Here is a 22793-nt window from a genome sequence, read left to right on the forward strand (position 1 = left end):
TAATTGTATATAATCCGATGTCTGAAAATGAAGTGATGAAGTCCCAACTTGATATAAACCGAAACCAGCTAACCGATCAAAAGCCTCTTAAAACCCAATTTCTACTCGATCCATTATTTTTTTCACCGACCTATGCCGACCCGCTAATGAAATGGAAATACTAGTCCCAACTTGATATAAAACAAAATGCCCTAACTGGCTAAAACCACTTTTTAGAACCCGATTTCAACCCGAATCAAACCGGTCCGCTAAAGAAATGAACCATTTCGACTCGATCCAATTTAACCAATTACCAAACTAACCCGAACGATTTTAGCACCAAACCGAGTATAAACTGAACTGATATGAATCGAACTAGCATTAACCCAGGTAAACCCGCCCCTGAACCGACCCGTTTCAAACCTATTCGTTCATGACCAAACCGATATGAACCCAAACCGACATTGACTCGGGTAAAACCGCCCCTGAACCGACCCGTTTCAAACCGACCCGATAATGACCCGAACCGTTTATAAACCGAACCGGCATTGACCCGGCTAAACCCGCCCCTGACCCGAACCGTTTATAAACTGAACCGACATGACCCGAACCGTTTGTAAACCGAACCGGCATTGACCAGGGTAAACTCGCCCCCTAAACCGATCTGATTATGACCGAACCGTTTATAAACTGAACCGTTTATGACCCGAACCAAATTTAAACCGTACAAAAATAAACCGAAATCGTACCGACCCGAGACTAATCAGAACCGAACTGTCCCATCAACTAAATAAAACCGTTTTAACCCGAACCGTTTCAAACCGAAACCGTTTCAAATCGAATTGCCAAACCAAATTCTCACCCCTTTCACTTTCACCCCTAGTCCCAATTTCCACTCCACTTGAGAAAATCATCAACTCCGTACCTACTTTGTATATACTGGTATATACAACAATCATATAATAATCCGCGTGTCAATAATGATGATGCGTTGACATGTCAAAACCCACGGCATTTTCTTTCATTTTCTCCTCTGCTAAATCAAATCAACAACGACGACTTCGCTGCGACTTTTCTCTTCTTTCTCTCTTCTAAATCTCTCTCTCAACTTCTCTTCTGCTAAGCTTCAGCAGATACAACTATGCCCAACAGAGGCGGCTTCAATCTCAGGCTCGATGTTCCTCCTGATGAAGATTCTCTTGCCAAATTTCTGTAATTCTTTCCTTCAATTACTCGATTTTCATAATGTATTTCATTTCATTTGATTTTGTTTTGTTCATCTTTTTTTTTTTTTATTTAATTTTCCTGGTTTTTGTTTGATTTTTTTGGTAGAACTCAAAGTGGTACATTTCGTCATGGTGATCTTCTGGTTAATTTGGATGGAATTCGAATTGTCCCCCAAACTGATTCTGATGCTGTAAGTTAGTTTTCTACGAAGTACTTCTTAATTATTTAAGGTTAATTTAATTTTCTGATATTAATTTTATAATTTTTGAATAATTGTTGATTTATTTTTAATGTTGATTGAAATTTAAGTTGAATGTTGTGAAATGAAATGAAATGAAATGAAATGGTGGAAGTAATTGTTGTGAAAGGATTTCAAATTCTTACTAGAGATGTTGGTTAGAATCCTATATCAAAAGCTGTTTATGAATCGAAATGATTGAGATTGTCTAATTTCGTCATGAATTTCTGAAGTTGTTTACGACTCTACTTGATACTCTTTTAAAGTTAAATTGCATGTGTATGTCGAGAGTCGCATGAGTTTTGTACATAGGTATGATTGTTAGCTCTTAACTGATCTCCTAGGTGAATAAAATAATTGTCGAACTTCATTATTAGATTTGGATTATAAGGAAGCAAATTATATAATATACGAAGTATATTTCACTAAAGTTGTCTGATTCTTCCAACTTACTTCGTATAACGGAATGGCAATTTAGTAAATGTCTAATCAATAAAAGGGAGTGCCATTGCCTTTCAGCATACATTGGAGCTACTTAAATTCCCTCTTCCCCTACGAAATCCATATGACCGGAAATTGGATGGTGACTGGGTACGGTTTGCTCTATTGACTTGTTTGTGCTGCATGTGGTGATGTTATCAAGAGATTTCAAGTGGCTTATTCCGGTTTCTGCCTTGATGATACTTCTTCTTTCCTTTGATGGATTCTGGCATGTATAGACAAGAATAGTCATGCATCTTACATACAGAAAGAGAGTGTTTTTAACTTTATAGTTGCTAGAAAATAATACTTCATCAATGAGTAATTAATTATTTTTAAGACATACTTGTATATCTACATCAAAATGATTCTTTTTTTTTTGTCTTTTTTTTTTTTTCCTCTTATATAATCTATTTCATATAAAGGCAATGTTAGCATGCCTAGGCTCTATAAAAAAAACTCTTTAATTTGGCATGTGGAAAACTCTTATTGCTCGATTCCCCCCCCCCCTCCTCTCCTCCCCTTTCCCCTCCCCAAAGTGCAAGAATGGTAGTTAACTAATTAAAACCATCGACGCTTGGTCTTATAATAAGCTCCTAAAGCCATTCTTTTCAAGTATTCAATTTTCTTTTTAATGCCTATAATGAAGTGCAACTTAGCGATTAGTCTTGATTTTGTTTCATAAATAACTGCTCACTGTCATCTTATTTGTTGCCCTCAGCCTCCTCCCCCATCAAGCCGTTGGACAACCAGATAAGCTTGGCTGATGTAGACACAATTAAGGTCATTGGAAAAGGTAGTGGTGGACTTGTGCAGCTGGTACAGCACAAATGGACTAACCAGTTCTTTGCTTTGAAGGTAAGGGTTTAGTGAAATTACTAGACCAAAAGGTTGTAGGGTTATCAATGCATTCTGATCCAGTGGGGGATCCAGTATGGGTTCAGTGGGTTCCCATACTGGATTCAAGAGAAACTTCGTAATTCGGAGGAAACAAAAATATAAGTTAAATATAAACGAAAGTACTATGTAACACTATGCACGTTCATGGCTAAGTGGTCAAGTACTTTAGTTGAAATACAATCACTAGCTTGGCGCGGGATCAAACCCCTTGCCAAACCACTTTCTTTTTTTTTGTCTTTTTCTTATAATTTTTTTCATCTTCACATTTTATATCTTAGCGCCTAGCCTATTAATTTCTATGTTTATTTAAGAAATTTTTTTTTTGCTGCTTCATTTGATTTTTATTATATTGTTTTTACTTTTCATTTAAATCAAAGCACATAGTGGAGCAAAATTTTTACTCAATCATACATTTTGTTTATCTATTTTTTTTACTTGACATTTTATTACTAGCTAGCTTGATCAATCAATCAATCAAAGCCTTAATCCCATATTGGGGTCGGCTATATGAACCAAATTTGATTATTCCGTGTGGTCATCCACAAAAATCTTCCTCCTCCATCCCTTACAACCCAATGCCTCATCCTCATGCAAATTCATATGCTTCATATCCTTCTTAACTCCTTTCAACCAAGTCATTTTCGGTCTCCTTCTCCCTCGTGTAATCTCTCCATGGTTCCACTCTTCCACTCTTCATACCGGTGCACCCTCGGGTCTCCGTCTTACATACCCAAACCAACGTAGACGATTTTCCCTTAGGTGTGGCAGGCACTTACTTTCGTAAGAAAGTAGGTGTGGCGGGCCTAATGTTTTCTGTAATTTTTTTTTTTGCTTCATTTCATTTTTATTATTGTAAAATATTTTTCCTTTTCATTTAAATCAAAGCATATACTTCGTATATTATTTTACACAATCGTGCTTGTAATTTTAATCGACACGTTTTGACTTCTGCACTATTCACATCACTTAGTTTGATTTTATTTTGTGATATAGTGTTATGAAAAAACATACTCATGCGGGCCGGTGTTTTATTAAAATTTGTCTCTAATGCTTATTTTTCAAATATCACATTCTTATAAATTTTGCTACGTAATTAAATATGTTTAAATTAAAGAGTATATCTTGGCAAACATGACTATATAAAATGTGTCAACTAATACGAAGTATGAAATAGAGGAAGTATTTTATTATATTTCTCGATTACATCAATTCGATAACTTATTTTATGTTTGATAACTCCAAGAATTTGCATCCATAAGGAAAAATTCCTGGATCCGTCACGGTTCTGATGTGCCACTAGTAACTATAAATACTTCATGACTTTTACTATTGCCCAATTGTTTGCATCAATAATTGTTTTTTTAAGAACGGTATTTTTTTTGTCTATACTCTACACTGTATTAGATCCGATAGTTTTATTGTGTTTTGTCTTGCAATTATTTGAAACTTTACATTTCAATATTTAATACTCGCTCTGTTTTCTATTCATGTATCCAATTGTTTTTATCTCACACTTTTCAATGCATTTTTTTAATCGTCAATATTCTCCAAATCCGTATTATAATGAATTATAAAAAGTTACTTTTTGAAACCACATTTCGAGGCGTTTTTAACAAGAACACACATGACTATGTCTTTCCTTGCTTGTTGGTGAGAATTCATGGTCAAACTTTGAGTTATGTCTTTCCTTGCTTGTTGGTGAGAATTCATGGTCAAACTTTGAGCTCTTTACCCGAGACTATAGTGAGCGGGCACATCATTTGGAAACGGAATTCTTACCATTTGAACTATTAAAGGCTGTAGCGAATGTGTATAAGACAATAGTTAATATGTTTCTGTTAAGTCAGTCTGAAATGTGATTTCTCTTGTTACTTTGTTAGATCTTGTTTTCTGGTTTTGGATGTTTAATTAGATAATCTTGAAGCAAGTGTTTGTAGATGTCTTTCAACTCCCCTTTATAGAAGAAAAGGAAGATCTGAACAAAATTGATGTAAAAGAAAAGGTCCAAGCAGATGGAAAGGACAAAACATAGGATCAATTTCTAATGGAGATGATATACAAGGTTCGCCCCTTGGCGCTAATGAGCCCCTTGGATGGGCAATGATGTGCAAGGTTCGCCCCTTGGGGCTAACGAGCCCCTTGGATGGGCGATGATATGCATGACGGCCCTGCCCTTGGATGGGTGATGATACGATTTGCTCTTTACATGAACAATTTTATATAACTATATGTATCTTTCGTACACTTTCGTTATAACTATTGAACAGTGTTAGTGACACCTATGTGGACCAAATTGATTGGGCCTTTGTTATTAATGAACAGAGCCCATGAGGGTGGTTCACTTTTCGATGCTTATTTTTCTCTATATATAGCAAGTGTTTCCTTACTCATATCTCGTTCACAACTTCAATCTTAAAAACATTTGTAGTGAGAGAAAACCTTTGTAAGAAAAGGTAGCAAGAAGAGGTTGGCAAACTCTTGCATGAAGGTAGGCGATGAAACCTTCGTGACCAAGCATTAGATGGAGCTTCTTTCAATTGGAAGATGTTAGCTTTAAGGGTATGCCTTTGTTTCCTTGTGATTTCTTTCTTGCTTATGGCTTCGTCTTCAAGTTCTTCTCTTAGTTAATTGTTAACGGGAAGCTCTTTAAGAGTGCCCGCCGTGAGAGTAGCGGCGGATTGTTTAGTTGCTTCCAACATCCCTAATGCCGACTTGTTGTCGGATTTTCCTAGTGGATTTACATACTCGTGTTATGAGGTAGATTGGATCCGTGGCCTACCCCCGTTCTGTTAGGAGTGTATGTGATAAGTACCTTGTGAATGGTGTAGTTGAAATAATGTCGAGGGAAAGCACAGACGATGAAAGGTCGGGTGATGAAGAGAATAACCTCGGGGAGATCAGGGCAATGAAGAGGAATATCCATTAAGGGGGGTGGGGGGGAAGTTTATCGACTTATGGGTTAAGAGCGGTGTTTAGGCGCCGATTGGATTAGTAGCGCTCTCGATGACTGTTATAACTATTATATTCACTTGGTGAGCGGGACACCGCGATGAGTTCGCCTCCCAGGTGTGTGCAGTTGTGTATTGGGTTTCGTTTTCCTAAGAGATGTGCCTTCCTCTCCTTTCCTTTGTTAAGAGATTGCTTTGTCAATACAACGTAGCCATTTGTAACTTAACGCCCAACGCTTGGCTTCAAGTGTACTCATTTTTAGTGGTGTGCTCTATGTTAGACAGATCTCCAACTTTGAGGCTTTGGAGAAATTTGTTCAAGTTGGTCTCATTCAAGGATAATTTTGGGCTTGCTAGGTGGACGTTTCGCGTCCGCAGGGGTTTAAGAGTAGTGAGGGACCTGACCTCGAAAATGAAGAATGAAAATTTTTGGGGCTCATTTGTGGATATTTATTGTTGTAGTTGGGATATCCTCTTGGTTCCTAACATAGGGGACCCCAACTTAAGGTTGAATTATGACATCCCCCGATGAAAAGGAAGGAGGCTATAGTTGCTTTGTGCCAAGAGTCACATGATCAAGGGCGATGCACAGATTGTGCCATTAATGAGAGGAAACTCTATGCTCTCGGCCTTGGCTTCCGTTATCCGCTAGGTATGATGGTTAGGGGCTTTTGCACTTGTTATTGTGATTATTTTTGTCTAACTTTTAACTTTCTTTTGACTTGTCTACAACTGTGCCATGGACAAGGAGGTACAAAAGAACAAGAAGATCTTAAACTTACAAGTTGCCATGATGAAAAAGGCGATGAAGACTAGGTAGGCACCACCCATCGTTTTTGAATATATTTTGTGTTATGAATCTCATAACTTAATATTGCTTGCAAAAATTCCAAGAAGCCCTTAGGCGTTCAACCCGTGGTCATGGCGCATGGGTAGAGCGCTACGGTTAACCAACAACAAGTCTCAGTTCTAGGAAAGAGAAACCCAGCCTCAATTCATGATGGAAGAAGGCTTTGATCACTCGGCCGAAGCCATCTCCTGCCCCATTGTTAATGCCATGCTTCCCACTTGCCATGCTTTATTATTAGTTTATTAGAAAAAGGAAAAAAGAAAAAAAAAAAAAGTACTCCAATTTGACATGAGTAGGTGACATACAATTTAAAAAGAAAAAAGTTTTCTCTCTCATTCTCTCCCCTCAAAAACTTGACTTTAATACAGTAGCATTGTAGTAGTACGACTATTGGTGTTTTGACTTCGCTCCTTTGAGCTCCGACGTCGGATTTCCACCAAATCACCACCGCTTCACCGTCTTAGCACACTTGCCGCACCTCTACCGTTATTTAAGGAATTTAAATTTATTGGGTTTTTAATTGTTCAATTTCATACTTACCAAAAAAATTGTTCAATTTCATTCAATAATCTAGGGTTTAGTTTTTTACAAATTTGTCGTCAGTTAAATTAATCTTTGAATCATTGGTCTTAATCCTCAATTAATTGCATAAATTTAATATTTTAAGGACTATTAGATTTAAGAATGTAGCTTTTGTAAGTTGCTAAATGCTAATTTGCTACACTTGTTAAATTGTGATTTTGTTGGTTTGTTCTTGTGTTACTTGCTAAATTGCATAAATTATGTTCTTTTGGTTGAGAACTAGTGATATTGTGGTATGGTTTATAAGAATTATTGTGTCAATAATTAGACTCGAGTAGGTAAAGTTTTTGTTTTATTTGACAAATTTGGTTTATATTATCTAATAATTCTATTAAAGTGTGATTATATTGAATTATTTTGTTATCGATCAGTTTGTATTCGGTGGTGCCCTAGCTCCGCCACTAGCCACGAACAGTCACCACTTTCTTATATTTGATGAGTCATGCGACTGTTTGATTGTCTTTATGTATTCTCAGTAATATCTGAATTTGAAGCAATTTTGTCTCGGCTCTATTACTCTCTCTCTCCCTCTCTCTCTGGGTGTGTAGACCCCGAGAGAGAGAGCTAGAGAGGTAAGTAACACACACTTAACTTAGCTGTCATTACATTCATCTTAATGTTTTGAATGGAATGTTTGGATCTTGAGGCTGAATTTCTCTTCTGAACCTTCTTTCATGTTTAGAATGACATCATATTGGTGACTTTGAGCTTTGGACAGTTCTGGACACTCATTACTCTTTTATAAGGAATACTACAGAAACTGGACAAGTACATGGAATGGAATCATCTATTTCAGGATGATCATTGTCATGAGACATTTGTGCATGTTGATGTATTATCATATTGGTAAATCTTCTAAAAGAACATTCAGATTTCCAATATGTAAATGTACCCCACCTTGTCTATATTCTTTGAGTTCAATGTACCAAATTGAAGCCTTTGGGAAAGAATTTGTCTGCATACATCGTGGTTTACTGATTTGTAATGCTGTCCTATCATGGACTCCGTTCCTTGTCTGGAAAACTCCAGCCGAACATAGCTTGATACATAAGCTTGGATTTTATTTTTAATTTTTTTATGTTCTCTCTAAAGAATGTGCCTTCAAATCTTAAATAATCTATCTGACAATATTCACATAGTGCACATTCAGTGAGATTTAGATTTTCTTGCAATGACACCTTTACCTTACCATTAGGAAAGCATTGACTTCACTTCCAAACTTTCCTAGAATTGTTTTTGACTGGAGTGTTTATTAATTGTAGAAATTTTAATTACATGTTTCAAGTCCTTTTCTCCTCAAGGTGAAGATGTTGTCTGACTTGTGTCTATGCTACATCCCTAGCATCAATTGCTTATTTGTTATATTTTTTTTTGCTGCTGTTTGAACTTTATTTTATAATTTCTATTTCATGGATGTCAAAGTCATGATTTTGCAAAATGATGTACTAATCTGTCTGCTTCTTTTTCATCTTTTCATGGGGTAACTTCAGCACATTTTCCTAGTTCTATAGGCTATGTCAGGCTCTTCATTTCACCTCAAGTTGTCTAGTCTATGTGATTCTTTACCACTCGGACTCTTCATATGTAGCGTGCAAGATCTGATCAACTATCTTTTCTAAGTATACTTTTACCACCTTAAAGAAAACCCTCTTTTGTGATTAATTACCTTATAACTTTTTATGTAATTTACCACCTTAAAAAACATGGTAACCACTTAACAGATTCCATCCAATAATCTGTTAGTGGGCCCTTTTCCTCCCATTTCTCCTTTCTTTTCCACGGTCCTCCATTACTCCCTCCATCACTTCTTTCAACCTTCCTCTCCACTTCCATCTTCATTATTTGACTCTGTTCTATTTGTTATTGATATTAAATTAAATTTTAACAGTCATATTGTTGGGCTTTTTCTCTCGCCGAGTCACCGACACTATTGTTGTTTCTGTTGGTCCCTTGGTTGGTTGTAGTGTAGTGGGATGGGGTATCAATCTTTTGACCACAATTTTTAATTGAGGGGTATTTTTCAATTCAATCCTTATTTACTTTTTACTTTCAATTCAATATTTAATCAGCAGTGAGTAATAAATTTATCTAGTGGTGTTTCTGCCATAATTTCAAGTGAATCACTTCAAAACCAGACCCCGAAAGAGGTAATGTAAGGAGAGTAATGGCATGGCCCATGGCTTACCCAGGCATAGGGGGTTTTTAAAAGGTGGTAAAGTCGAAAAAAATCCTCAAATCATAGTTAACATTCTACTTTTACCCCCTGGTCATCCTCCTTGAGACACACACTCACTACCCATTTTTTCTCTCTAATTTATCTCCATCAACCTCCTTAAACTTAATGAATTTTTTTTTTTTTTTTTTTTTTTTTTTTTTTTATGTACTACATTGAACACTCAAGAATGCAAAACTATTGATTTAGGCCCTGTTTGGTAATTAGCTGTTAGCTAATGATATAGCTGATTGTACAACTGATTTGACTAGTTGGCTGGTTGTGTAAGCATGTTTGGTAGCTGTCAATTTTAAGCTGTTTCAGTGTACGTGATAACCAAAAAGTTAAATGCTTAATAAACTAATTTCAAAAAGCTCCTATTATGAGCATTTTCAAAAAATGTTTTTTAAGGCCAAAAGGCTCATTCAATAAGCTGTTTATCAAACTCCCAATGTAGCTTTTGTCAGAAAGGTCAGACCTCTAATAGGCCTCAATAAGCTAAAAGCTCTCCAAAAAGCTTTTTCCCAAACAAGGCCCAATTCGGAATGCTTGGATCAATCCCCCATCTTTAATTAGTTCAATTCTGTAACTAATGTGATCTGGCTGGATTTTCAGATTGAACTGTTACCAACTCTTTAATTGGGTAGATCTCTATGTCCTGGTTCAGGACATTAAATGCACTTTCCTGGAATTGTTGATCCCTACCCCTTTGCCTCATGAATGAAGTTAATTACAAATTATGCATGTTGGACTGGTACTTTGAGAAGCCTAGGATCTCAGTTTTGATTGAATGAGCTCCAAGTGGAATTCTAACTTCTTCACTTGACCAACCTGACAACCTCTAAATGTTTGTCCATTTTAGATTTGATCTTGAAATAAATTGATGGTACATTTTATGATTTGATCTTATTGACTTTTAGATTTTGATTTTAGAAATCTGATTTTTGGAATCATTACCCCTACGACCTATGTTGACTATGTTAGTATATGTGATGTATCTTGTTTCGGCAGTATATTAATTTATACAACCTTACTTTCAGGTTATTCAGATGAACATTGAAGAGTCTGCTCGCAAGCAGACCGCACAAGAATTGAAAATCAATCAGTCACTTGAATGTCCCTATGTTGTTGCCTGCTACCAGTGTTTTTACCAGAATGAGGCTTTCTCAATAATTCTGGAGTACATGGATGGTGGATCCCTTGTAGATTTATTGAAAAAAGTTAAAACTATCCCAGAAGAGTATCTTGCAGCCATCTGTAAACAGGTTGATAGTATGCAATAATAAACTAAGCATATTTAGATGATGTCTTCAATTTCCTATTGTGTTCTCTTGTCCTATTTTTAACTTTTGATAACTTCTGATTGATTCTACATTTTAGGTGGTAAGAGGTATGTATTATCTTCACCATGAGAAGCACATCATTCATAGAGACTTAAAGCCATCAAATTTGTTGATAAATCATAGAGGAGAAGTCAAGATTACTGATTTTGGTGTTAGTGCAATTGTTGCAAGTACTTCCGCCCAGGCTAATACTAAAATCGGGACGTATCACTATATGGCTGTAAGTTTTACCTTAATATAATTTAATTGTCCATACGATTTTACGAGTCTGTTTTGAGGTTCTGACAGCTGTCTGGTGATCTCTCCAAATTGCCATGTGCATTGATGTTATGCAGCCTGAGAGATTCAGTGAAGAAAGCTATGGTGCCAAAAGTGACATCTGGAGCTTTGGTTTGGTTGTGCTAGAATGTGCAACAGGAAAATTTCCCTATCCACTACCAGATGAAGATGATGGTTGGATTAATTATTTTTCAATTATGCAGACCATTATTGAGCAGCCACCACCTTGTGCCCCCTCTGACCTGTTTTCTCCTGAGTTCTGTTCATTTGTATCCTCGTGGTATCTCTCTCTCTCTCTCTCTCTCTCTCTCTCTCTCGTCAAGTAATATATTGTTTTGGAGGCGTTACATTCCAAGAACAAATATAGATGGCAAATTATAAATTTGTGATGGATACTTTTTACTTTCCCGTCCACAAAATATTGTGAGCTTTCGTAAATATAATTTGACTTACAAACTTAGAAGTTAAATCCACCCTTTGTTTTGAAGAATTCCCGTCCACAAAATATTGTGAGCTAAAACTTTTTAATTTCCCGTCCCCAAAATATTGTGAGCTCAATTTACCCTTTGTTTTTTTCTTCAATATTTTGTGGTCAATACCATTTGTTTCTCTCTCTAGAAGTTAAATAGTCTAGTTGTTGTTTGAATTAACAACTAACTTCACTATGATCATTAACTTTAGAGTATCATATGTCCACTAAAGTATTGACCACATAGGGAAACTGTTTGTGCACAGCCTTGCACCTTCATTCTCCCTCAAACTGTAAAACATACAGCAGTAGTCAATGGCATGTTGCCTGCTTAGTGTTCATATTGTGGAGCATAGCCTTAGGAGCCCTTTGCTTACCAAGCCACCACAACATCCTTCTCCAAACCACCCATGCACCTACACAGTTGGGGGTAACTAAAGAATAGATCTTTGTGGTCATTGGACTCATTTTTTTCTTTGCAGAGGGGCAAGTGGTATGGAAGACCATTTTTGTATAGGCTGTCTTTTGTAGGGCAGTTTTAATATAAAGCTTCCTTCTAAACCTAGTAACTTTGACTAACATTATTTATGGACTCAAGTTTGCAATGGCAGTAGTAATAAATCCTGACTTCAGGCTTGCCGATTGGTTAAACCGTTAAATTAGTTTGTGTTTCCCATAGGAAAATTAAACCCAACAGGTATGGCTCTAGCAATCCATGGACAATCCCAATATAATATGTGTGCTTGTGCATCCTAGGAATTTGGAGACAACATTAAACTTTATATCAAAAAATTGGAGTGTATCCTGATGTAGCAAATTTCAAAGCTTTCCTTGCATTTCTTGCAATCTGCATTAGCTTTATAATTTTTCTATGCTGAAATTTTGTTCATTTACTCAGCTTACAGAAAGATCCAAAGGCTAGGCTCTCAGCTCAACAGCTAATGGTACGTGGCTCAATTTTTTGCTCTCCTCGTGCATATACTTCGTAATTAATTTGAGTCTGAAGCAATTTGTTCTGCGAACCTTACAAAGTTCTGGCTGGTTTCATGTGTTATTCAGGAACATCCTTTCCTCAGTATGTATGATGATTTGTATATTGATCTGGCATCATACTTCTCGAATGCTGGATCTCCACTCACAACCTTGTAGGATCCGTTCTGGTATGTCTTTGATTTGGACTATTAAAATGTTACTCGTTAAAATTTATTCAATGCAGTTGAGTCAAAGCCTCAAAGGTGACAAATTCCCTAGGAAGTCTGAAGTATGGCCTCAGTTAGAAGGAATAGCAAGCTGGTTATGAAAATCCTTAATGTTCTGTTTGGGTGTTGAGATTTCATTTGAAATCCTAAATTGGAATAAATCAAGTTTTTGGCAGATTAAACAATTTGGAATTGGATTTGATCCAAATCCAAGACGAACTAAAACATTGTTGAGAAAAAAAAAAAAAATCAAATTACTTACACTCGACATTTCAAATTCTTCATTTCTCGTCATTCTCACTCCTCTCTCCTTTGCCCCTTTCTATCTCTTCTCTCCTCCTTCAGTCCATCTCTCTCCTTTTTATGCCATCACCATTAAATCAATTAGAGCCGCCATTGCCGGCAATATTTCACCATTAAAAGATCTGAAAACTCCATCAATGGTGTATATGTTTGAACTCCTTTATCATTCTTCCCTCAACAATTCTCACTTTTCCACCAATAATTTTACATCCTTTTCACTCTCAAGCTTAGATTGATCTCTGCCTCCTTTGCTTCTCCTCAAACACTGGCAGCGGCAGCGGAGGGATTCATTGGCGATAGTGGCTAGAATTGGAACTCCGACAATGGTGTAGTTAAGGATATTTTTAAGTTAGACTTGAAATACTAAAAATGTATCATAATTTTGGAATTAAAATTATTAGTGTTTGCCTAACACTTAATTTGGAATTAAATTTGAGTTACCAAACACTATCTAATTGAATCTAGCAATCATGACAACATATGGTAGCTAAAAATGTATTTATTTCTTTGTGGTGCATAACTCCTTTTCTGGAAATTGGACTTCAATTATTAGGTACAAAACACGATGAGATTGAGGCAATGTTCTATCAGAGCAAAAGAAATTAGATGCGGAATTCTTGTCCCAAAAACCACACAATGCTTGGTGGATGTTGAAGGGTGCTAATGCCATGAGCCCTTGAGACTTTAGAGTTAGGAAGATGTATTTTTGTTCATGACAGAAAGCTTTTGATTGATGCAGTTGAAGCATTGAAATGATCAGCTGTCCAACTGCAGTATCTGTCAACTTTAGGTTTTTACTCTTGAAGGAATCAATGTTTTGTCAGTATTTCATGCACGTGTATTGCTAAGCTAAATTATGGGCATTACTCAATGCTTGAACTACACTATTTGATATTGCTAAGCTAAATTATGGGCATTACTCGATGCTTGAACTACACTATTTGATGTATTCTATTGGGCATTGGTTCCCCAGGTTAGCTTTGTGGTTGGTTTTCTGAATACTATCTCTTATGGAATTTTTTTTTCCATTGATCACCCTTTCTTTCTTTTTTTTTTTTTTCTTTTTTATAATTTTTTAATGAGTTTTAATAAGGAAATACTTTAGAGCCAATACAAGTTTATCTTCTTGATAAACTTTGTTAATATCACAAGACTATTTTTTTGTCATCTCTCATGTTAGAACAAGGTTATTTTTGCCATTATAATGAAAAAAAGCTTCAATCTGTTTCAATGGAGACTTCATGAATACAAAGCTCAGCACCACCATCAATGGTGAAATAAATAGAGGGATATCACGCAAGCAAACGATAAACACCTGCTACCCTTTATGGTTAACCATTCCCCTAATTTCATTTTTCTTTCTTAGGGTTTTTGTTGGTTTTGGTGGTGTTGGTTGTTCTCCATTGAAGCAGCTTGAAGAAGGAAACGAAGAAGATGATTAGATGATGGTGGGTGGGGATCAAATGAGAGATGTCAATTTTGCCACCGAGATAAATGGATTTGTTTATCACGGAGAGAAAACTGGGATCCCTCAATACTTTATGTTGTTTGTAATTCCTTATCAGTATCACACTGTCGCATATTCATATCACATCTACAGTTTTTGTATTCACTTTTAAACAGTTGGTTCAATTGAGAAGATTTTTTTTTTTTTTTTTTTGGCATGTGGGTTGGTTGGCAATTGGGGAAAATTCCATAAAGGGAAGGTTGTGACTCAATCACATCTATTAATAGAAAATGGGACAATTTTAGTGGTATAGAGGAGTTATTTGGGTCAGAATTTTTGTGAGTGGACGGTGGACTTATAGAGAAAATCCAAGTTTATCAGCGGGATTAACAAATTTTGTTAATCTTGGTGGCATATTGGTAAATAAAGATATATTGTTCCTTATTTTAAGAATGTAATCGATTAGCTGGACAACCACTTTTCATCAGCTTACATGAAAAGTTGAAAGTGATAGCTACGGCTTACTTGACGGTCGTTTGACGGCAAATTTTGGGGAAAAGTTTAGAGAGAGAAAAGATCCAAACTTTCAAGGTTTTACATATGCCCAATTCAATCAGGAACTTCTGTTTAAGCATTATTTCGTCCATTTGCATATGCCCAACCCAATCAAGAACTTTCCCACTTAGTAAATTATTTAGTAAATTCAATTCACCTATGGAGTTATGTTCATCTATTCGTATTTGTTTTTCAGAGATGGTGGTGGCAGCTTCAATTGAGGATTTTGACGGAGGACGAGGCCAACACTAACCTTAGGGGTTCACCATACCCTTAATTACACCCTTTTTAATAGGGTTTTTGTTTTATTTGGTGGCGATGCCGCCGGAGATGGTGCTGTTGGAGGAAGGGTGGAGATTGCGGAAGGAAGAAGAAGATGGAGAAAGAAGAAGAAATCAATTTCAATAGAGGAAGAAGAAGAATGAAGGAAGAGGCAGTTAACTTGCCATCAATTGGAGTTTGATCTAAAATATACATGTACCCCTAACTTTTATGTGAAATGACGAAAATACCCCCAGATAAATCACCTAAGTTTGTCAAGCAGATCAACTGGGTGCAGCTCTAGACTTATATACTATTTATTATCCGATGGCCTTGAAATTACTCTCCATAAAATATCCATAGCATTCTAGGTTGACAAAAATAGTTTGGTTTTAGTTCTTCAAAAAAAAAAAAAAAAAAAAAAAAAAAGTTTGGTTTGAGAAAATTGTCTCAAGTCATTTCACAAATAACTTGTATAGCCTCCTTTTTATATTGTTCTTAACTTTTTTTTATTTTGACAATTCACAAATTTCATTTTAACTATAAGGTATTGTTTGTAATTTATAAGTAAAAAAAAAAAAAAAATTAAGTCATGTTCCATTATAACTATGGAGTATTGTTTGTAATTTATACGTAAAGAAAAATAAAGTAATGTAGGATCTTATTAAATTCGTCTCAATAAGTATTTTTAAAATTATTGTACAAATAAACCATTTGTCTTGTTAAAATCATTATTGCTTATAAAAAATTACAGTTAGGATCACTTTTCATTTTTGTTAGAAATTGGATAGCATGATTTTAAGTGCGAGCTTGAATCAAGTGATTAAGATCAGGTAAATTTATTTATTTATTTATTTAGTGTTTAGAGAACCATTAGGGCAGGTGAGAATCGATCCCAAATCTCCTGGAACCGAATGGAAAGCTCTAACCATTTGAGCTATCCCTCACTCGCTCTAAGATCTGGTACACCGTATGGTAGAATTTGCGATGCCAAATTCCATACACAAAAAAACAACAGGCTTTGCTATTTCGTATCATTCTATTAAAAGATCAATGCTACAAAACTTTTACATCAGAACTCCAAGTGCATTCGTAAACGTGTTCAAGACGGATGCGCCCGGTTTTCAATTCTGTGAAACCAGGAAACATTTTTGCACATGGCAATCACATTCATGTTACCTTCACTTCATTGCTTTCTCAAGAATCAAAATATAAAATCATTCAATTAATGAAAACAAAAGGACACGAAATATTAGGAGTAGAAGATCTCCCAAACAATGGTTCCACAAGATATAACAGAGAATTGAACCTGAACACTGCACTAGAGAATTGAACCTGAACCCTGCATAGAATTCTTCATATGTAATTTGCATGGAAAGAAGTATTCTTAAGAGAAACTGTTCATAAAATTGTTCTTAGTTAGAACTTATACCAACAGATACAAGGATATTCTTGCTAGCTCTATCTGAAATATACTATACATGTTCTTGATCTCCAAATCAGCCCATTTTAAAAAGATGGGCTTACAAATATGTTACAATCCAAGATTATGTGATGCTTCTGAGAGCTGACAGATAATTCTACCTCATACAAACTACAGGTCAAAAGAAGCAAAAAAAAATTATAGAAAAATTAAAAATATAAAAAAGAAAAGAAAAAGAATTAACATTTTGCCAAAATAAGGTGAACCTTTTAAATGTTTCAAGTTTTAGTTTTGAACTTCCTATAAGGTTTCAAGTCAACCACAATGACAGTAATGTTGTCTTTGCTTCCTTTCTGGAGAGCAAGCTTGGAGAGGTAATCCGCCGCAGCTTGAGCAGCCAAATCAACGCCCTTGCCTCTATCCGAAATGATATTACTGCCATTCTTTTTATGCCAAAGCAGAATTCTTCTTCGTGCCGCATCGCAGGCCTCTTCATTGCTCAGGACATCCCATAAACCATCACTGGCAAGAATAAGGCAATCATCATCCTTTGCCCGCTGAACTATCGTCACTTCTGGGTCTGGTATAATCCATGGTTTCAAGTAACGATCACCTGAAAGAAAGTTGAGTAAAATAAGAATCTATATTTAGAATTTTGGTTGCAGGATATTCACACTAATGGATATACATAAAGTGAATAAGCCTCCATCATCAACTACTTTTACCCATCTATAAAGAAAGTGCCAAGAAAGTTCAATATCCATGAAGGCAATCATTTGATGCATGTATCTCCATAACATTTAATATGATGACCCATTAATGTACTTAATCACTAGCTTATATAATAGGAATAATCATGTGCTGTTTATTCAATTGATGAAGTACTTCTTTTGTGTATCAATCAGTATCAGCAATCTGAAAACTTGAAAAGGCAGCACCATACTTTGTTCAGTCGTCCTAATGCATTAAACGTTTAATGTATACTGATCTAGCTACATCACAAAATAATACTCATAAAACATATTGCTTGAAATATGTCACTTTGACTGCTCAGACTCTTCACTTTATTTCCACATCCATGTTGGATATTCAACATTCCGACATGAGTTTGGACACTTGATACTTCAATTTGGACCAAAATCATCCAATTTTTCAATTAAATAGCCACATCCGACACCTAGCTGTGTTGGACACTGCTACTGGTAGTCAAATCCAACACCCATAGAACTAGCCTCTTCATATCTCAAGCATTCATATTAAGCACAAGTAGATATTCAAATATGGATATTGAAGCTCCATTTTGAACTAAAATTAAAAAGGAAATTGTTCATAAGATGATCAAGTCTGACAACTAAATGCATAGACATGGGTAGCCAAGTCTCTAAAGTATTCACTGGCGATCAGATGTTCAGCATTGCAGAATATGCCTTTCACTCTATGGTACATATATGTCAACTCTAGGACTACATTTACAGTAAACAGCAGCAATCTGGGTAGACAAGAACCATTCTAAAAGTTTTAAAGCCAAATTCATGATCCATCCTACCCCAATGTTGAAAATGTCTGATCCTGGCAAATCTACTTTGAGTACTAATGAACTTTAGGCCTCCAATCAAAAACTCATGGGCAAGTTTGTCTTCAACTGTGGCTACTCTGCTTCTCTATAGATAATCCTAGAAGAATTTTGGGATACGACCAGTTCTTTAAATATTAGCACTTCTGTTATAGAGCTTCAACTGATTGACATTTTCAAGTAGTATCTTCTACCCATAAGAATTGCAAATAGCACTACAGTTTGTCCAACTCGCCCTATTTTGTAAGTTGTGAACAACATGCTTCCTGTTTGCCTATGACATAAAGCCAAAATTTGAAGATTTACAGTCTAAACCCCTAAGTTGCTTAAGGTACACAGGTCATCGACAAAGAAAATCAAGAGAACAGTTCAACCATCTACTCACTAAACACAAAACAGATGGACTGCAAAGTACTGAAGAATACTCTATCAAAGTCTAGAAAAATAGCCATAATTACATCACCCTGAAAGGTCAGTGCTCAATTGTCAATTCATATATTCCATCATTCATGTTTTGATAAGGCATCCCTGGAAAGTTTCGAGGACCCAAAAGTGCCAATCATTCCTTATAATACATATTCAGGTACAAATCATACTGAATATCAGATAATATCTTGTGGGAGTTCCATATAGGAAATGAAGACGAGGCAATATAACCAACCAGATGCCAATAGAACACGATCAATAACCGAATTCCTAAGCGTCTCAATTCCTCAAGCTGCATCTAATAAAAGCTGATACTGCTCAAATATCTGACAAACAGTCTTGTGGGCTACTAACACTAATATTCAAATCCACTTTCCACAACTTACTCCCGGGAATTTCTCCAGTGTATGAACAACTCAACCATATAAACCACAAAAGGAGTTATCGGCTAAATTAACTCTATGGAATATAGCGACACCTTCACCTAAAAGATCCAATTATCTCAATGTTCCCAACATCTAGGCTTAAATCCTTAGCCCAAGAAACTAGATATTAGATAACTGTATCAAAAAAAGGTCGCACCAAATTTGCCACCTGACATTTGATTCAAAATTCACATATTGGCATAAATTGCTCCTGTTTCCCTTTTTATGCAAAAGCCACATCTCTTGTAGCCAAAACCCCAACAAACAGGAATGTTTGAATCCATGTACAAGGTGATGTTACTATATTTGCTATTTCCTTATAAGCAGCATATGAGTAAGTCATACCGAGTCCCCCACCACTAAATGCTCCAAAATCTCCCACGACAATGTTGCCTTAATTGCCTAACATAATAGGCACAGTAAACAGGTACCTGTAAACTCTTTATTTTTTATATATATATATAAAAACATATTTGCAGCAAATTACGACAAGCCTAATATGGTACTCTGTATATGGTATAGGGAACACAAACTCCTGATAAAAATTCTAAATATAGAGGCAAAATTCTCCTTTTAGACCCTGAACTTGCAGAGCTGCACTATTTAACAAAAGATAGCATTTAGATTTTAGTAACCAGCAAAGAAAAGCTTACCGATTGATCTTGACATAGCAAGAACACCAAAAACACGGTAGCCATTCCACTGTATAACCTTGCCATCTGCTGCTTCTATCCTATCCCACTCATCTTTTCGATCAGGCTACAAACAATAATATAGATGAGCTACAAAATTATCTGAAGCCATCGACAACCAAGAGCAAAAGAGTTAAAAGAGAATCAATTAAGCAGCAATAGTGACCTACTTAATGATCTGAAGATAATGGCATGGGTGCTTTCCCACGACAAAGAACGGCCCTGGAATCGCCACAATTAGCGACTATGATATAGGTTGGACAAACAATTGCTACAACAGCAGTTGACCCAACAGTTTCAGGAGCAACAGGTTCCACACTAGCCTCAGGCCCTTGCTTGACTCCCCCAACCTCAGCATCCACTTTCAAAAAACAACGAGAGAAAGCCTTCTCCCATTGCTGTTGCAAATCCTCCCCGGATCCTCCACTCAGGAAGCTCCCTTTTACAACTTCAATTTCCTCTGCTAATGCTAAATGCAAACGATCCCGGCAATAATTGGCAACCTAAGAAGCAAGTGGCATAAGATGACAAGCCATTCGCACAAAAATACAATAATATCACTATACATAGCACACATCTTCATTTTGACGATTCCTCCTAGATATGCAAGTTTCCTATGGCAAACTATACTTTACCTATTCTTTAGGGAAAAAAAGAAAAAAAAAAAAAAGCTCTTAAGCAAAAACAATTCAAACAAAGGCTAACTGAAGGAAAGAAGAGATGACTGTATACCTGACAGCCCCCATGTCCATCATATACACCATAGAAGTGCGCAACTTGGCTTATACTTTCAGTTATACCATTCACTGCATTTTCACCCATCAACATTTTAGCAGGCAATCTCTGGAAACACGGCACAACTGCAAGCGCATCTTCCATCTCCGGCCTTCTACCACAGATAGATGTAAATCCCCATAGGGGCACAGATTCCATGTCAAAAGCACACTGGCTACTCATTGTTCTGACTATCTTTTCGTAATTTACTTCATCTCCAGGCAACAAGGTTGAATTGCGTATATCATTACCCTCCACATCAAGATCCTCTGCCACTGCCAATACATCTCCAATAGGCTCCAGCCCAGATTTTAGTTCCAATTTGCTGGAAGGAATTGTGACTTCAGATTCTTGAATACCCTTATCCAGATCCACTGAAGCAGGTGACTGGGGCAAAGAATTAGGCTCGGATGCCAAAAATTCCTCACCATTGATGCTGCTACTTCTATCACTAGTCACAAGACTGAGAACTTGAAAATAAACCTTCCTCTCCACTTTCTTGATCAACGTTATCACTAGAAGCACAACAATTATCAATGTCAGCTAACCCTCTAGATGAATCAGGTTCTCTATCATTCTCTTTTTCACACAAGGGCTCCTTCACCACTACCAAGTTCACTACCGGATTCTCACAATAGGAGCCATCATCTCCCATCAAAGAAGAATCCTCCGTCTTCATCACAATATAACCTCGTAAGAAAACCTAAAACTGTATCTGCTTAGCCTAGTAATCTACTAGAAATAAGAATCTTCACTTCACTAATGAATAGAGTACCCATTACAAATAACCGCAAACTCATTGCTCGTGCTATGTCATCGACCCAATCCCTTTTCCCCATAGTGATTAATCTGATTATCCAAACCCTCCAACCAGAAGCACACCCCACTTCGGTCTCGGCCTTTCTCTCTACCCCTTTATCTCTCTCTTCACATGATCCTTAAAGACATAGGCATTCACCTAATTCCGGGTACCCAGAAGCGTAAATCACCAAGAACCACAAAGTTGACCGATCTCAATAGCTACAAAGATGAACTGCAAAAACTGGGCACCACAAATCTTTTAGTACAATTCATTCACACCTTCAAACAGCAAGACTTATACAACAAATTTAGTCCCCCAAATTGCAGAACAGTGAAGAAACAACAATCTAACTACGAAAATGAGATTCCCATGCTTCTTTAAAAAAAAAAAAAAAGAAACCCAATATAAAACAATTGTTTAAAAAATATGCAAAAAATACCCAATTTTCCCCTCTTTCTCACTCAATCACACACCACAAATTTCACAATCTTGTGATCCAGAAAGCAAAAAGGCTAATCAAATTTATGAACTAACAAGAACTAGAAAAATAAAGCATAAAAAGGCAAAGTCATGAAAAAGAAACAAAACAAAAAGGGGTCAGAAATCACAAGAATGTTCACCCCAGTTGAAAATAATTAAAGTCCAACAAGATTTATTACCCAGATCTGAGGCTATCTTTCTCCCTCCAAAATCCCAGAAACTGTAGCAGTAGTTGTAGTTGTTCTTGCAGTTTCTTTCAAAGTTCACCAAACCCAATTAAAAATCCTAAATTTGGGGTCAGTCAATCAATCAATCAGCTATAAAATCCGATCCAAAATACTGCTTGTAATAAAAGCGAAAACCCACGAAATTTGTGATACTATGAACTAATAGTATGTGTATTTTGGAGGAGAAGAGGACCATTGTTTGTTTGATTGTTCTCGTGCTATTTTTGTTCCATGTAATTATGCCAGCTGTGTTGTTCTTGATAAGGTTAAACACATACCATAAATCAACTGCTATTGGAAGGGGAAAAAATGCCTTTTGTTAAAAATATTTTACTATGGTAAGATATTTATCAGTGAAGGGATGAAGATAGGAAGTAAGTAGTAGAATGGTAGGAAAACTCTTTTCTTGTTTTTCAACTTGAGTTCACAATACGTGAACTTTCATTTATATAGCCAAAATAATTGAATACAATAATATACATTATTGTACTTTATACAAATTATTGTACTTAGTAAAGTCTTCATTGACTTTAATTACCACATGTGAAGTTCAATTCAATCATGTTTCTCAACACTCCCCCTTTGAACGTTCACATGGAATGGGGTACAAGTTGCCTCATTAAAAACCTTCCTAGGTAAAACCCTTATGGGGTAAATACCATAGCTAGGGAAAAGAGTACAACAATATAGTATTATATG

General features: G+C 36.2%; 1 protein-coding gene and 1 pseudogene across 1 annotated transcript; one reads left to right on the top strand and one right to left on the bottom strand.

Annotated features, from left to right (window-relative positions):
• The first annotated feature begins 970 nt into the window (after positions 1-970).
• On the top strand, positions 971-14044 carry LOC110683032 (mitogen-activated protein kinase kinase 2-like). The gene is given in 10 exon segments (XM_021859370.1): positions 971-1191; positions 1312-1396; positions 2646-2655; positions 2658-2782; positions 10457-10681; positions 10797-10979; positions 11095-11318; positions 12406-12451; positions 12567-12667; positions 13563-14044. Coding segments are annotated over 9 exon segments (1059 nt in total). The 5' UTR covers positions 971-1120; the 3' UTR covers positions 12657-12667; positions 13563-14044.
• A 2610-nt stretch (positions 14045-16654) lies between these two features.
• Positions 16655-22358, bottom strand: LOC110683033 (annotated as a pseudogene).
• Between the last annotated feature and the right edge of the window lie 435 nt (positions 22359-22793).

This window comes from Chenopodium quinoa, unplaced genomic scaffold (genome assembly GCF_001683475.1).
Source record: "Chenopodium quinoa cultivar QQ74 unplaced genomic scaffold, ASM168347v1, whole genome shotgun sequence".
Classification (NCBI taxonomy): domain Eukaryota; kingdom Viridiplantae; phylum Streptophyta; class Magnoliopsida; order Caryophyllales; family Amaranthaceae; genus Chenopodium; species Chenopodium quinoa.